Source organism: Chinchilla lanigera, unplaced genomic scaffold (genome assembly GCF_000276665.1).
Source record: "Chinchilla lanigera isolate Chin_1 unplaced genomic scaffold, ChiLan1.0 scaffold00066, whole genome shotgun sequence".
Taxonomy (NCBI): Eukaryota; Metazoa; Chordata; class Mammalia; order Rodentia; family Chinchillidae; genus Chinchilla; species Chinchilla lanigera.
Genome location: NW_004955467.1, coordinates 377,541 through 390,058, shown reverse-complemented (window position 1 = coordinate 390,058; position 12,518 = coordinate 377,541). Strand labels below are relative to the sequence as shown.

At 54.2% G+C, this 12,518-nt stretch overlaps 2 protein-coding genes and 1 long non-coding RNA gene across 4 annotated transcripts; 1 reads left to right on the top strand and 2 right to left on the bottom strand.

Moving 5' to 3' along the window:
* Positions 1 to 1,157: 1,157 nt before the first annotated feature.
* Positions 1,158 to 2,654, bottom strand: LOC102030057. Its single transcript, XR_001236864.1, has 2 exons — positions 2,018 to 2,654; positions 1,158 to 1,858 (listed from the first exon to the last, which is right to left on the bottom strand). It is a non-coding gene; the product is annotated as an uncharacterized LOC102030057 (long non-coding RNA).
* A 326-nt stretch (positions 2,655 to 2,980) lies between these two features.
* Mapk7 (mitogen-activated protein kinase 7) lies at positions 2,981 to 8,258 on the top strand. 2 transcript variants are annotated; one of them, XM_005399270.2, is made up of 7 exons: positions 2,981 to 3,269; positions 3,527 to 3,763; positions 4,330 to 4,495; positions 5,253 to 6,331; positions 6,434 to 7,095; positions 7,526 to 7,659; positions 7,803 to 8,258. In XM_005399270.2, the coding sequence occupies exons 2-7, from the start codon at positions 3,532 to 3,534 to the stop codon at positions 7,954 to 7,956; spliced, it is 2,427 nt and encodes an 808-aa protein (XP_005399327.1). In that variant the 5' UTR covers positions 2,981 to 3,269; positions 3,527 to 3,531; the 3' UTR covers positions 7,957 to 8,258. The 2 variants fall into 2 exon arrangements, with proteins under 2 accessions (XP_005399327.1, XP_005399328.1); XM_005399271.2 differs by having other exon boundaries at positions 2,981 to 3,763; positions 7,803 to 8,001; positions 8,073 to 8,258.
* Positions 8,259 to 8,465: 207 nt separating this feature from the next.
* Positions 8,466 to 11,670, bottom strand: Mfap4 (microfibrillar-associated protein 4). Its single transcript, XM_005399269.2, has 6 exons — positions 11,559 to 11,670; positions 11,187 to 11,265; positions 10,805 to 10,959; positions 10,167 to 10,263; positions 9,910 to 10,092; positions 8,466 to 9,514 (listed from the first exon to the last, which is right to left on the bottom strand). Exons 1-6 carry the CDS (start codon positions 11,562 to 11,564, stop codon positions 9,267 to 9,269), a joined length of 768 nt encoding a protein of 255 aa, XP_005399326.1. The 5' UTR covers positions 11,565 to 11,670; the 3' UTR covers positions 8,466 to 9,266.
* Between the last annotated feature and the right edge of the window lie 848 nt (positions 11,671 to 12,518).

Genomic DNA, 12,518 nt, shown 5'->3' with positions numbered 1-12,518 from the left:
TAGAGCCACTCCTATGGCCAAATGTTTCATATCATTCTTCTGGCTTTTTGCTCTTAATTACAAACACTGACCTGGCCAAAAGATCTCAACAGTAACCATGCCACCATCCAACAGACTACAATGAAATGTTTCTCCAACCAGGCAATATCTCTAAAGGCAAGCAAAATGCAGACCAACTTCTGCCAAAGCACAATATACTACCTGGGATTCAGCAACCAATGCAGTCCTTCTCAACTGAAGCCTCCTGAGCTTCATCTTAATTGGCAGCATTTCCATGAGTATTCTGATTTTCCAGGCTCCAATCAGAGTTTGCAATATACTTTGCAGCATACAAGGGCTGCCTCTTTGGCCCGTCTCTCAAAACTTTTCCTAGGGCCTGGGGATTTAGCTCATGCGGCAAGCACAAGGTCATGAGCTCAATTCCTGGTAATGGGGGGGTACTTTTCCAAATCAGTTCCAAAGGTTCTTAAGTCACATGGCCAGGCAGCATCACAACAATAACCCCACTCCTGGTACAAATTTGATAATGGTTTGGGGGTATTTTGCAGTACTGTACTCACATTACTTTTTTCCAGTGGTCATTTGGGGTTGAAATCAGTTTTCTACTTTTTAGAATTTTGAACCTTACGAATGCATTATTCAACACTTTTTTTCCTAAAGAAGTGGTTAATTGTGTCATATGCAACTGACAGGTCAGAAAAGCAAAGATGAAGGATTTCCATTGGGTTTGACTCTAATCAGATAATTGATGACTTTTCCAGGACAGAGTCAGGCTTGTGGGATTAGAATCATGGTAGATTGAAAAGTAAATAGGAATCAGGGAGGTGTTTTTGGCCAGGAATGTTTACTTATGTGCAATGTATACTCCTATCCTAGATTAAGTATTTACAAAATATTTAAAGGGTATAGAGTTTGTTAAGCTCTTCTGGTATTTACATTTTATTCTGTGATCAGACCGGACCACCAACCAGACAGATGTCTACTTGGTTCTCTGAAAAAAAATTTTTTTAATGTATCCTGCTTTGTATGCCCTCTGCTTACAGAGGGTGGAACCTTGTACGGCACGTATTTCAGAGTTAGGGAAAATTGTCTACTTTATTACCTAATGGAAGGCCATCAAAGAAACACCGTTGGACCTCAATGACAAAAACTGCTCATTTCCCCTGAGTGTGATTTATTAATGTTCAATGCAAATCATGAGACAATCTGGCTTTTGCTATGCTGTCAGGAAATCAGCAACAAATTTACCTTAATTCAGTAGGTCAATATAACTATTACATGTCTAAACACTACATATATATTTATCCTCAGAGTTACCCAATACTCATAATTCTATTAATGTTCATTTTTTTAAAAACACAAGGATACGTTTCTATTGTAATGTACAGATCCGGATAAACCTCTTAAAGTTCAAAGACAACAAAAAACTCAAAAAACAAACACAAAAAAAATAACCACACCATCAACAACAAGCCCTGTCACTACTGAACAAGAGAAGGGACTTCTTGTGTCTTGTTTTGTTTTTCTTCCGGTACCGGGAATCGAACCCACAACATTCGCCTACCGTCTTTCTTACTGGAAACTGAACCAGGGACGTCCCACCACTGAGCTACATCCCCAGCCCTTTTTAATTTTAATATATAGTTTTGGTTTTTGAGGAGACAAGGTCTATTTAGCCCAGGCTGGCCTTGAACTCGAGGTGATCCTCTGTCTCACTCTCCCAAGTAGAGTGGGATTACAGGTGTGCTCCACTGCAGTTGGCTTTGTTTTTCCATCTGAATGCCATACACAAGGGCCTTGGGGTGCAGACGGGAATCTCAATAGTAGAGTGCTTGCCTGCATGCGCGAAGCCCAGTACCTAAATAAATAAATAAATAAGACTGAATGCAATATACGGGTGTGTTAGGCCTGTGAAAATTTACAGTACACTTAAGATATGTGGAACTTTCTGTATAGTTTAGTAGAAAGCAAAGAACAAGAGAAAGAGTGGAGATTGTAAACAAAAGTGCAGGTTTACCATGGGTCTTGAGTTTGCAATTTAAAGACTAAACAGTCAGCCTGGCACTCAGACGGGTTCCAGGGGTGTCCCCTCTTCCACTCAATGGTTATTCAGGGCAAAGGCGGAACCTGTACACAGCTTTTGTTTCTCCACCTCTACGCCTACACACTTTTGCTGAACTTCAGGGCCTTTCTTTGTCATTTTACTGGTGAAAACCCAGGGATCTTTGGAGTTCCAATTCCAAAACCACCTCTTACAGCCCGACCCAGCTCCCAGCCGAAAACCTTTCCTCCCAGAGCACATACTCCACTACGTCCACTTTGCCTGTCCACACTGGCAGGCCTTACACGGTGCCCGGTAAACAGTTGCTACGTGAATGAACGAACTACTGCATTCTGCCCAAAACGCTGTTATCACCGACAAGAGCACGCCGAGGACAGGAAACCGCGAGCAGAGGTTCCGGTTAGCCACAAGCTGCGCGGAAAGGACCAGCCACCGGAAGTCAGGGGCGGCCTCAGCACAGACCGCTCTTGAATCTCGGAGGACTGGGGTCTCTGTGGTTGGACCAGCCGGGTCACTGTCTACCGCGGACGATGCACTCTCAGAACTCCCAGGACAGAGCAAGTGGGGGGCACAACTCCTCGGGAGGTGACTGGTAAAATCAAGGGGATCAAAAGAAGGGGCAATTTTGGGAGCTGGTTGCCAAGGTAACACTCCCGGGCGTCGCTGCCCAACAGAAGGCGGGGCTACGCCCAGAGCTCGTGGGGATCAGCCTGGGGAGACAGAGCTGATTGACGGGAGCGCGCGCGCTTACGTGTAGGGGCGTGGCCCTCAGTTTACCCGGCGCCCAAGCTGCCGGCGCGCATGCGTCGGAGGACAGAGCCGGGAGAGAAGTGCCCCGGCGAAGCGCTGAGCGGCCTCTGGGCGGTTCCCACCGGCTAGCTGGAAAGCGGCGGGCGCGCGCGGGTAGGTGGAGGTGTGGCTTTACGAGTCCATGGGCTTGGATTGGACACAGCAAATTGAAGGGGTGGGAACCTCCGCGGAGGCCGCTCAGCGACTGGTCAGAGGCCGGAGGGAGCGTGGTCTTCGGGGGCGGGGCAGGAGGGGCGGGGGAGAGGCAGATTGGGCAGTGCGCCACGCTGAGGTGGTGGCGCCGGCCCTTGAGCAAGTAAGTGGGCAAGTCCTGAAGCCCCGCTCTGCTGAGGACAGGAGGTCGGCGAGCTCCGGTCCTCCAAAGCGCTGAGGACGCGTGGGGGTCAGGCGCCATTCGGTGAGTGTGGTCCGGAGGAAGCCCGAGTGTCCCGCCCTCCCTTTCTTCCTGGACCGCGCCGCGGAGCGCCCTCCCCCGCCTCAGACCCCGGCCTGCGCCGACTCCGACTCCTGCGTCGGAGGCTGCCTGTGCCTGCGGCTGTCGTTCGCCCCTGCGCGGCCGCGGTCGGTTTAGGGAATCTGGAAACTGGTTCCTAGCCCGCGGAGGGGAAACTGAGGCGCGCGAGGCTGGCCCCCCTCATCAGCGTCTGCACACAGACACCATGGCCGAGCCCTTGAAGGAGGAGGACGGCGAGGACGGCTCTGGGGAGCCGCCCGGGCCAGTGAAGGCAGAGCCCTCCCACACCGCGGCCTCTGTCGCTGCCAAGAACCTGGCCCTGCTCAAAGCCCGCTCCTTCGATGTGACCTTTGACGTGGGGGACGAGTACGAGATCATCGAGACCATAGGCAACGGGGCCTATGGGGTGGTGTCCTCTGCGCGCCGCCGCCTCACGGGTGAGCTTCCAGAGTCTCACAGACCTGCACACTGGTTCCCAGAGCGGTGAGAAACCTGCCCGCACTCAGCCAGGGGAAGCAGAGCTGCGCTGTGCATTCTGATTCAGTTCGGCTCTTACTGATGAGCGCGTGGCCCCTGGTTAGGCACCATTCTTAGGTGTGGCCATCCTGCCATCCTACTCTCCCCTTAGAAAAATGATAATCTCCAGTTAGGCCAGGACCAAGAGTTGGCCCTGAACACCAAGAATGTTCTAGAGCCAGAAACTGGCACAAGGGATTGGCGGTGGGATGGGAGACCTGCGATGGAGAGAGAATATAGAGGAGGAGAATGAACACAGGCGTTAATGAGTCAAGACTACGGCTAAGCAGCTGTGCACCCTCCAGCAAGTTACTGAGCCAGGATTATTCACCTGTAACTGAGCTCTTAGTACCTCCTGTGATTGGCTGATGGTAGCTACCCAATGTATGGTAGCTGCTACCGTTTTTGTCCTAGAAAGGGAGTGTTGAAAGGGTCCTGCAGCTACACCAAGGTTCCCTTTGGTATCTGCCGTTTCCTTGTTCTCTAGGCCAGCAGGTGGCCATCAAGAAGATCCCAAATGCTTTTGATGTGGTGACTAATGCAAAACGGACCCTCAGGGAGCTGAAGATCCTCAAGCACTTCAAGCATGACAATATCATTGCCATCAAGGACATTCTGAGGCCCACTGTGCCCTATGGAGAGTTCAAATCTGTGTAAGGAGCAGGGTGGGAGAGGGAGGCATAGTTGGAATCATTTTGGAAGGCCAAGACCTTTATTTCTAAGTTATGGAAGGGCAGCTATACTTATTGTTAGGTAGATGGGAAAATTACCACAATTCTAGGACTCGTGCTTCTTGAAGGAGATGACCAGCTGTTATTCCTCAAAAGAGTATAGGTGTTACAATTTTATAGAACCTAAGAATATAGGACATTCATTCTACCGCTGTATTATCCTGTTGTCATAGCGGACATCCTTAGTTGTCATAGCAGACATCCTTAGTTGATCACAAACTACTTAGAGAAAACGGACAGGTTTTCACAGTTTTTATCTTAGTTCTTTTAAACAGCCACTATCACTTCTCTCATTTTCTTCCCCAAGTTGCTATACTCTAGCACCTGGTCTCCCAATCTTGGAGAGGCTAATTTGCTGCTACTCACCGTTTTGCCATCTTCCCAGAAATCTCTTAAGCAGCTACTACTAAACAACAGAATTAGTTCCAAAACTACACCCACTGGCCAGCCCTGGTGTAGTTGAACCTCATCTGATAGGGAAACTAGGCCTGGGGGGAAAATAACTGTCAAGTTAATGGAAAGGATGTAGAGAATCTAGAACTAGTGCTCTTTTGCACCATGCTCTCATCCCTTTGAGGTCCCAGGATTATGCCATTACCTATCTAGAGTCAGGAGTGAGTGGTAGAATGGGGCTTGTGTCTGTATTGTGGTTAGTTCAGTCCATGCCTCTCCTTTCCAGCTATGTGGTCTTGGACCTGATGGAGAGCGATCTGCACCAGATCATCCACTCTTCACAGCCGCTCACACTGGAGCATGTCCGTTACTTCCTGTATCAGCTGCTACGGGGCCTCAAATACATGCACTCAGCTCAGGTCATCCACCGTGACCTCAAGCCCTCCAACCTCTTGGTGAATGAGAACTGTGAGCTCAAGATTGGTGACTTTGGTATGGCCCGAGGCCTGTGTACCTCCCCTGCTGAGCACCAATACTTTATGACTGAGTATGTAGCCACTCGCTGGTACCGTGCCCCAGAGCTTATGCTCTCCCTGCATGAGTACACACAGGCTATTGACCTCTGGTCTGTGGGCTGCATCTTTGGTGAAATGCTGGCCCGGCGCCAGCTCTTCCCAGGCAAAAACTATGTGCATCAGTTACAACTGATCATGATGGTGCTGGGTACCCCATCACCAGCTGTAATTCAGGCTGTGGGCGCTGAAAGAGTGCGGGCCTATATCCAGAGCCTGCCGCCACGCCAGCCTGTTCCCTGGGAAACAGTGTACCCTGGTGCTGACCGCCAGGCCCTCTCACTACTGGGCCGCATGCTGAGATTTGAACCCAGTGCCCGGATCTCAGCAGCTGCTGCCCTTCGTCATCCTTTCCTGGCAAAGTATCATGACCCTGATGATGAGCCTGATTGTGCCCCACCCTTTGACTTTGCCTTTGACCGTGAAGCCCTTACCCGAGAGCGCATTAAGGAGGCCATTGTGGCTGAGATTGAGGACTTCCATGCACGACGTGAAGGCATCCGCCAGCAGATCCGCTTCCAGCCTTCGCTGCAGCCTGTGGCTAGTGAGCCTAGCTGTCCAGATGTTGAGATGCCCAGTCCCTGGGCTCCCAGTGGGGACTGTGCCATGGAGTCACCCCCACCAGTGCCCCCACCGTGCACAGGTCCTGTACCCGATAGCATCGATCTGACCCTTCAGCCACCTCCACCAGCCAGTGAGCCTGCCCCACCAAAGAGAGAGGGCGCCATCTCAGACAACACCAAGGCAGCTCTCAAAGCCACCCTGCTCAAGTCCCTGCGGAGCCGGCTCAGAGGTGCCTTGGTGCAGCACCTGGCAGGGGCAGGGGGGTTAGAGGGGACCTCTGGCTCAGACAGGGTTGTAGGCACTTACCTTTCTTCTGCCTGGCTTCCTGCAGATGGCCCCAGTGTACCTTTGGAGGCTCCTGAGCCTCGGAAACCAGTGACAGCGCAGGAACGCCAGCGAGAGCGGGAGGAGAAGCGCCGGAGGAGACAAGAGCGAGCCAAGGAGCGGGAGAAGCGCCGGCAAGAGCGGGAACGCAAGGAGCGGGGCGCTGGGGCTGTGGGGGGCCCTTCCACTGACCCCCTGGCTGGACTGGTGCTTAGTGACAATGACCGAAGCCTGCTGGAGCGCTGGACTCGAATGGCCCGGCCCCCTGCCCCGCCTGCCGCTCCAGCTCCAGCCCCAGTACCAGCGTCATCCCCAGCCCAGCCCAGCAGTCCTGCTGGCCCTGCAGCTCAACCCACTGGTCCCTCCCAACAACTTGCAAGCTCGACCCCTACTCCTGCACCCCAACCTGCTTGCTCACCCTCTGTGCCCCACCCTGCTGGCCTTCCTGGACCCCTCTCTGTTCCTGCATCACTCCATACTGCCACCTCCACTAATCTTCTGCCCCCTGCATCGCTTGTGCCAGCCTCTGGGTTGCCTGGCCCCAGCACTGTAGTTCTGCCCTACTTCCCATCTGGGCCACCCCCTCCAGACCCTGGGGGCCCCCCTCAGCCTTCTACATCAGAGTCACCTGATGTCAACCTGGTGACCCAGCAGTTGTCTAAGTCACAGGTAAGAGGAGAGATCCAGGTGATGGGACACCTAGATCTGGGCCCATGGGTTTGGGAAATTGTCATTCTATAAAAACAGCGGGCTGGGGATGTAGCCCAGCAGCACAGCACCTGCCTGGCAAGTGCGAGGTCCTGAGTTTGATTCTGATTCCCGGTACCAAAAAAAGAGAAAAAAACTGAGCAACAGATGGGACTTTCTCCCTGAACTTATTCCTTTGTTCAAAGAAAGAGCAGAAAACCAGTGAAGAAGTTGTTGAAGACAAATGATATTCTGCCAGGAAGTATGTGGCCTAGGGATGGGCCCCAGCTGGGACTCGGTGATCACTGAGACTGGTGCTGCCCTCAGGGATATCTAGGCAGAGTAGTCAGCATCAGGGCAGAGGTCCTGTCCTTGCTGATGCTTGTATGTAACCTACCATCATCCCCTACAGGTGGAAGACCCCCTGCCCCCTGTGTTCTCAGGCACACCAAAGGGCAGTGGGGCTGGCTATGGTGTTGGCTTTGACCTGGAGGAATTTTTAAACCAGTCTTTTGACATGGGTGTGGCTGATGGGCCACAGGACGGGTAAGATGGCTGGACTGAGCTCTTGGAGTGTGACTATGGGGAAGGGTTCCTGGTGCAGAAAGGCTTGCTGGTGGGATACCTGCCAAGCGGGCCTAGGCTAACACTACCCTCCCTCCCCCATCCCTGATTCCCTTTTCCTGCAGCCAGGCAGACTCGGCCTCACTCTCAGCCTCTCTACTTGCTGACTGGCTTGAAGGCCACGGCATGAACCCTGCTGACATTGAGTCTTTGCAGCGTGAGATCCAGATGGATTCCCCGATGCTGCTGTCTGATCTGCCTGACCTCCAGGAGCCCTGAGGGCCACAGCCAGTGCCTTGCTGCCAGGGGAGATCCAGCTCCAAGGTCCTTGGGAGCACTCCTGGGGTCTGGCCCCTGGGCCCAACAGGTGAGGCTCAGCCTGGATTATTCTGCAGGTTCATCTCAGACCCACCCTTCAGCCTTAAGCAGCCACCTGAGCCACTGCCGAGCCGTGTCGGGATTGAGAGACCCTGACTTCTTCTGAACAATCCTTCTCAGTATTGTATTTTTATTACTGTAATATTATTAGGCAGTCTTTTTGCCATCAAAATGAAGCCTGTGAAATATAAGGTTCCCTTTAATGCCTGACTCCAGGTGTCATTTTTAGAGTTGGGGGTGGGCAGGATACCATAAGTAGCGGTATAAGGAGGAGCCAAAGGGACTGGGGATTTAGCTCAGCAGCACAGTGCCTGCCTGGCAAGCACAAGGTCGTGAGTTTGATTCCCAGTACTGGAAAAAAAAAAAAAAAAAAGGAAGAGCCAAGTCCCCACATTCAGAGGCCAAGCAAATGGGTGTGTACACAAAGTTCATTCAGGTCCTGAAGGTTTATTGAGACTTCCACTCCCCACCCACTCCCAGCCCCACAAGCTTGTTCTCTGCCCCTCATATGGCCAAACCTCAATCCCTGGGGCAGGTGGGGGACCTCATTCCCATGCCTACCTTGCCTGTAGCTGTTTTGGGGTGTCTTGCAGTAGCTGTGGTGAATACTACTTTGGCATGAGCTTTAGGGGCCTGGGATTGGCAGGTGGAGGGTGTGGAGGATGGTGGTAAGGTGGGGCTGAGGGTCCACAGTGCTCACCGTAGGGAGTGAGCTGGTAAAAAGGACAAGGATGGGAAGTGCTCTGAGAATGGATAGAGGGGGCGCTGGGGTGCAGTGGCTGCCCAGTGGCTGCAATACGCTGTGGGTGCTAGTGAGGCTGCATTGCTCAGTCTAGGGTGGCCCAGACAGCCGTCCACAGTGAGGAAGCTGGCTATGGTGGGACACAAAAGCCCATGCCTGAAGGGTGGCTCCTTGCTCTCAGCTGTTTGGATGATGTGGAGGCAACTCTGAACCTCAGGAAGCCCAGCCAGGTCCAGATTTGGGGAACTGCTGGCACAGTACCCTCAGGTGGAGGGAGCAGGGCCTGGTTTAGAAATGGTCACCTTGGGTGGGTGATGGGTCAGTGTCACCTGCAGCCTGAGTCACAAGGCTGCCTGAGAAGCTAGTGGCAGGGAGCAGCAGAAGCAGCATACTGGGCCTGGAAGGTAGAGGGACACTCACGGAGATGCAGGAAGCCAGGGGAGGGGTGCAGCGGGGCAGGGCCAGCCCCTCAGGCCCGGCGGATTTTCATCTCAGTGCGCTTAAGGGAGTAGTAGAAGCCCTTCCATTGGGCCCAGTTGATGCCATTGGCATAGGAGAGATGGGAGCCACCCAGGTAGAAGCCATTTAGGTTGGCAAAATGGCAGCTGCGGAACCAGAAGGCTCCTGAGGAGAGAGCTGCACAGTTCTGCACGAAGAGGTCCTGGTCCCGGTCAAAGGTGGAGAACTTCTGACCACTGTGGTAGGAGAGGGAGTCACCTGGCAGAGGGAGGAAGGATGGGGCTGCTGAGGCGGGGCGCTGGTCTCTGTGCTGGGAAGGAGAGGGTGATGGCAGTGACAAGTGGCGCTGAGGGAAATCATGAGGTGTCCTGGTGGGGTTGGGGGCACCCTCCCTGAGCCAGATGTTTGTGGGATGGATGGGGGCTCTGAAGTGAAGATAAACAGCTGCTCCTTCACAGGGTTGCCTGGAGCAGGGCCAGGGCAGCTGCTCTCAGGCTGAGGCGGGAGCTGGCTGGGCTGGTTGGGATCCAGCTGAGGCTCTGCCAAGGCTAGGAGGGATGAAAGAGGGACCTCAAGGAGGTCACAGGGTCACCAGAGAAGGCCAGCCCTGCTTTTTCCCCCACAGCCCTGCTGGAGCTGGCAGGAGGGGATACCTGCCCCGCCGTCCTCGAAGCCTGCCACGTAGAGTGTGTAGCCGTCCTCCTCCGCACTGACCGCGTTGGGGGAGATGGAGAAGTCAGCATACTTGGCGTATGCTGTGTTGTTCTCAAAGTCCTCCAGGTCCACTCGCAGCTCGTACTTCTGCTTCAGTGTCAGGAGGTGCAGGTTCTGCAGCCCTAGGGGTGCAGGGAGCTGGTCAGCAGAGACCGGGCTGTGAGGCAGACCCCAGCCCTCCTGGCCCCAGCCTTACCCAGCCAGTACTCCCCGTCCGCACGGCCAAAGCCCAGCTTATAGTCGTTCCAGCCCCGGAAGAAACTCACTGAGCCATTGAATCTCTTCTGGAAGACCTGGAGCCGGGAGAACAGGGAACTGTTCAGTCGCGGGTCCAGTGGTGGTCCCCACCCCACTTGACTCACCTAAGCATGAAGCGTGTTGCTAAGGCTGGCTTGTTAAAGAACTGAGTGAGAGTTGGGGAGGTTGCTAAAAGGTTCATGCTGTCGCTAGGCCCCTCACTGAGCAGCTACTGTGTGTACCCACCCGGACTCTTCACCAGCTCCCACTAAGAGTCAGGCAAGGAAAGAGGAGAGAGGGCTGGGGGGATGTGGTTCAGGGGTAAAGAGCTTGCCTATTGTGCATGAGGTCCTGGGTTCCATCCCCAAAGCACAGAACAAAAACTCAGAAGCACTCTGGCTGTGTGTGAATCCTGGTACTGGCTGTGTGACTGAAGGTGAGTTACTTCGGAGTCACACCTTAACCTACATTAAGTACTTAGAATTGCCAAGAGAGTGGCTCAAGTATAATCATACCCATTTTAAAGTCAAAAGCTGAGGTGAAGCTGAGGGTTACACAGCTAGGAGTAAACTGGATCTGGCCTCTTCTCCCACTCACCGTCCACTTGCCGCCCTCAGTGGTCATATCACAGAAGACGGGCACCGGCACGCTGGGGCCCGAGGGGTAGATGAGGTATACGCCGTCTGCCTGGTAGCCCTGGGCGTAGATGTCATCGCAGTCCAGGGGCTGCTGAAGGCAAGACCTCTCTAGAGCTGGGGGTGGGGGTTTGGGGATAGTGAGGAGAGGGGACTGAGACAGTCCAGTTTGTCTCAATCCCTGGGGTCAGCAGACTCGTGAGAAAGTGAGGTTTCTGTAAGGGGGCTGCCTAGAGACTGCTGCATCACCACCCTCACTTTGTGGCTTGTGTGCCTTGTGTTCACCCAGTCTGTCGCCCTGCAGTCTGTTGGCCAGGCCTGTCTTGGAGTGTGGGGCTGCTTACCGTCTCCCCGGATCCCGGTGGCCTGGGGGGTGCAGGAAGGCACCGAGAGCAGCAGCAGCAGCGGCAGGGCCAGGAGGGCCTGGTGACAGGAAGCAATCAGTGAAACCTCCGATCCCAGGGTTGCATTTCATGCAGAGTTCTCCCTGCATTTGCTCCATTGTATATGCTGCCCCTACCTGAAGCCCTTTCATGTCCTTTGGCCTCTCTTTTTCCCTCCCTAGTGACCCCACTTTCCTGGACAAAGCCCAACACCCTTGGAGCTTAAGTCTCAAGAGAACATCTATGCTTTCATAGTCCCCCTATGGGCAAGTGGCTTCTCTACAAGTGGACTTAACTTCCGAGGCCAGAAACTACCCACAGTGGACCCAGTACCTTCATGTTGTCGTTTCGGCTCAGAGCGGCTGGTTGTCTGAGGCCCCAGACTGCAGCCGCCCAAAGTTATGTGCTGGGCCCCTGGCCAGCCGCCTCAGCCCCGCCCTCCGCTGGAGCTGCAGAACCCCCCTCTCCACACTCGACCAGCATCAGTTTACATGATCGGAGGCGGAGGGACCACCTGGGTCTCATTAGGCCTGTCGAGCTGCAGACCAGATGTTAACTCCCTGCTGGCCCTGAGTGCTCCTTGGATCCCACTGCTATCGACCCTGCTGGACTTGTGGGCTCCTGGCACCCCCAGCTGGCCCCAGCCTACCTCTGCTTCTTGACAACCTCCCTGGAGAGGTCTGTTTATTCTCTCCCTCCTGTCCTGGCCTGTGCTTCATCAGCCATTGGGGGAGGGCTGCGAGGGCAGGCTTGGGCATAGGTATGCCTAGTTTCTAGGGAAGGGGACCACTGGAGGGATGAAAGGCTGGGAGCGGCTTCAGACTCCTGATGTGGGAGCCTGCCTGGGCTGGTGGAGGGGGACAGGGGCAGCAGGGGCCAGACCGTCTCCTGGCAGGCCTAGGACATTTCTGAGCCATGAGCACAAAGCTGCAGGCGGCCAACTGCTCTGTCTGCCCCAGCTCAAGCCAGAGCCCCCCCTTTCCCTTCCCACAGTTCTCTGGCCCATCTGGGCCACTTTTGTTTCTCCTCGCCCCACCCTCTTCCCTCTTCCAAGCCCCTTGCCTTGGCCCGATCTCCTCAGCCTCTCCACCAGGGTTCTCGACAGGTTTCCCGTCCCCTCAGCCCTGAGAGCTACCTCTTCCTTTCTTGCCCCTCATCAAGCCTGAGTCTCTGTCTCCCCACCATTTTTGTCACCCACCTCCTCCCCTCAGCAGAGCTGCTTGTTGCTCCAGCCCCTTCACTGATATCCTTGCTTCTGCCTTTTTCCTTCCTTCTGTCCTCCATACCAGAACC